The sequence below is a fragment of the Wasmannia auropunctata genome, unplaced genomic scaffold (assembly GCF_000956235.1).
Source record: "Wasmannia auropunctata unplaced genomic scaffold, wasmannia.A_1.0 LD278028.1, whole genome shotgun sequence".
Taxonomy (NCBI): Eukaryota; Metazoa; Arthropoda; class Insecta; order Hymenoptera; family Formicidae; genus Wasmannia; species Wasmannia auropunctata.
The window spans coordinates 1-1,184 of NW_012084862.1; the positions used below are offsets into that span (position 1 = coordinate 1).

The following is a 1,184-nucleotide window of genomic DNA, read 5'->3' on the forward strand; positions in this document are numbered from 1 at the left end:
CGTGGAGAAGGATTTTTTAATCTGTTGCCTTTAATTATGTTTATTTTGTTTTGGAAAATAATCGCGTTCGATCGATAAAACAGACGACTTTAGGATCGCCTTAATATACATGTTTGAAAATTATTGTTAATTATAGAATTATAATTTTGTAATGAAGTTTAAATAAAAAAACAATGTAATCTGAAATAATGCGAATATCCATATAACACCCGTTATATATCATGTTTAAGTGTGTATCGCGAATCTATTAATATTATCGACACTCAGATCTACATTTATCAAATGTCTAGTATCAAAAGTCTTATTCTGATAGCCGACGTCTACAAATCCATTAGTTTGCTAAGATTTCGAAAAGAATATAGAACACTTTCGTCAGCAGAGAAGGTATAATTTATTAATTTTGACTGTACAGTGGACAAATAGGTTGCGACACTTTTTTCATAGATTTTTCAAAACGCACTAATATTTTGCGTAAAATTTTTAATAATATATATGAGCATTCCGATCTTCTGGGCCAAATCTGCTTTCTCATTGTTGGGTAAGAAAAGATAACGTCACACCAAATCACCGTCAATGATGACCTTTCGCCGGATTCCCTTGATTTCGTATGTAACTTTTGTACGTGCTAAAAATGAAAGAAAGGATGTGTTAATAATATTCTCAATTTACTAAATAAATTAGCAGATATAATATCTGTATAATCGAAATTGAAACTTGCCGATAAGCTTTCGGATTTAAGCCCGCAATATGACAGATATGCATGACCATATTTTGTAATATAAGTAATCTCCGATATGTTTTCTCTGGTACTGGCAGAGTGTAACCAAGACTGCCGTCCAACGATGCTAAAATGTAAGAAGAGATGTGTTCGCATGTAAAAAAACGCTTGAATGATTTTAAAAATATTCCATTGAAAAGTTCGCTATTTTTAAAATATATATTTGGACTCACCGTACATAGTGACATATCTTTTATCAGGACCGGAAAACTGTTTCTTATCATTTGCAGGATCGGTGACTCTAATGCGAAAGAAAGTGTTTACTTTTTGTCCCAGATGGAAATCCGCCTTTCTAATTAGCTTTTGACCACCCAGACTTTCTCTGGACTCTGGTTGATACATAAATAAAGCTAAATTGCTCTCTCTGTCAGCCACAACAAAACCTAAAAGATCGGAAGAGCACACG

At 32.9% G+C, this 1,184-nt stretch overlaps 1 protein-coding gene across 1 annotated transcript; it reads right to left on the reverse strand.

Moving 5' to 3' along the window:
• Positions 1-534: 534 nt before the first annotated feature.
• On the reverse strand, positions 535-1,160 carry LOC105461781 (cleavage and polyadenylation specificity factor subunit 1-like). Its single transcript, XM_011708288.1, has 3 exons — positions 952-1,160; positions 719-845; positions 535-625 (listed from the first exon to the last, which is right to left on the reverse strand). Exons 1-3 carry the CDS (start codon positions 1,118-1,120, stop codon positions 571-573), a joined length of 351 nt encoding a protein of 116 aa, XP_011706590.1. The 5' UTR covers positions 1,121-1,160; the 3' UTR covers positions 535-570.
• Between the last annotated feature and the right edge of the window lie 24 nt (positions 1,161-1,184).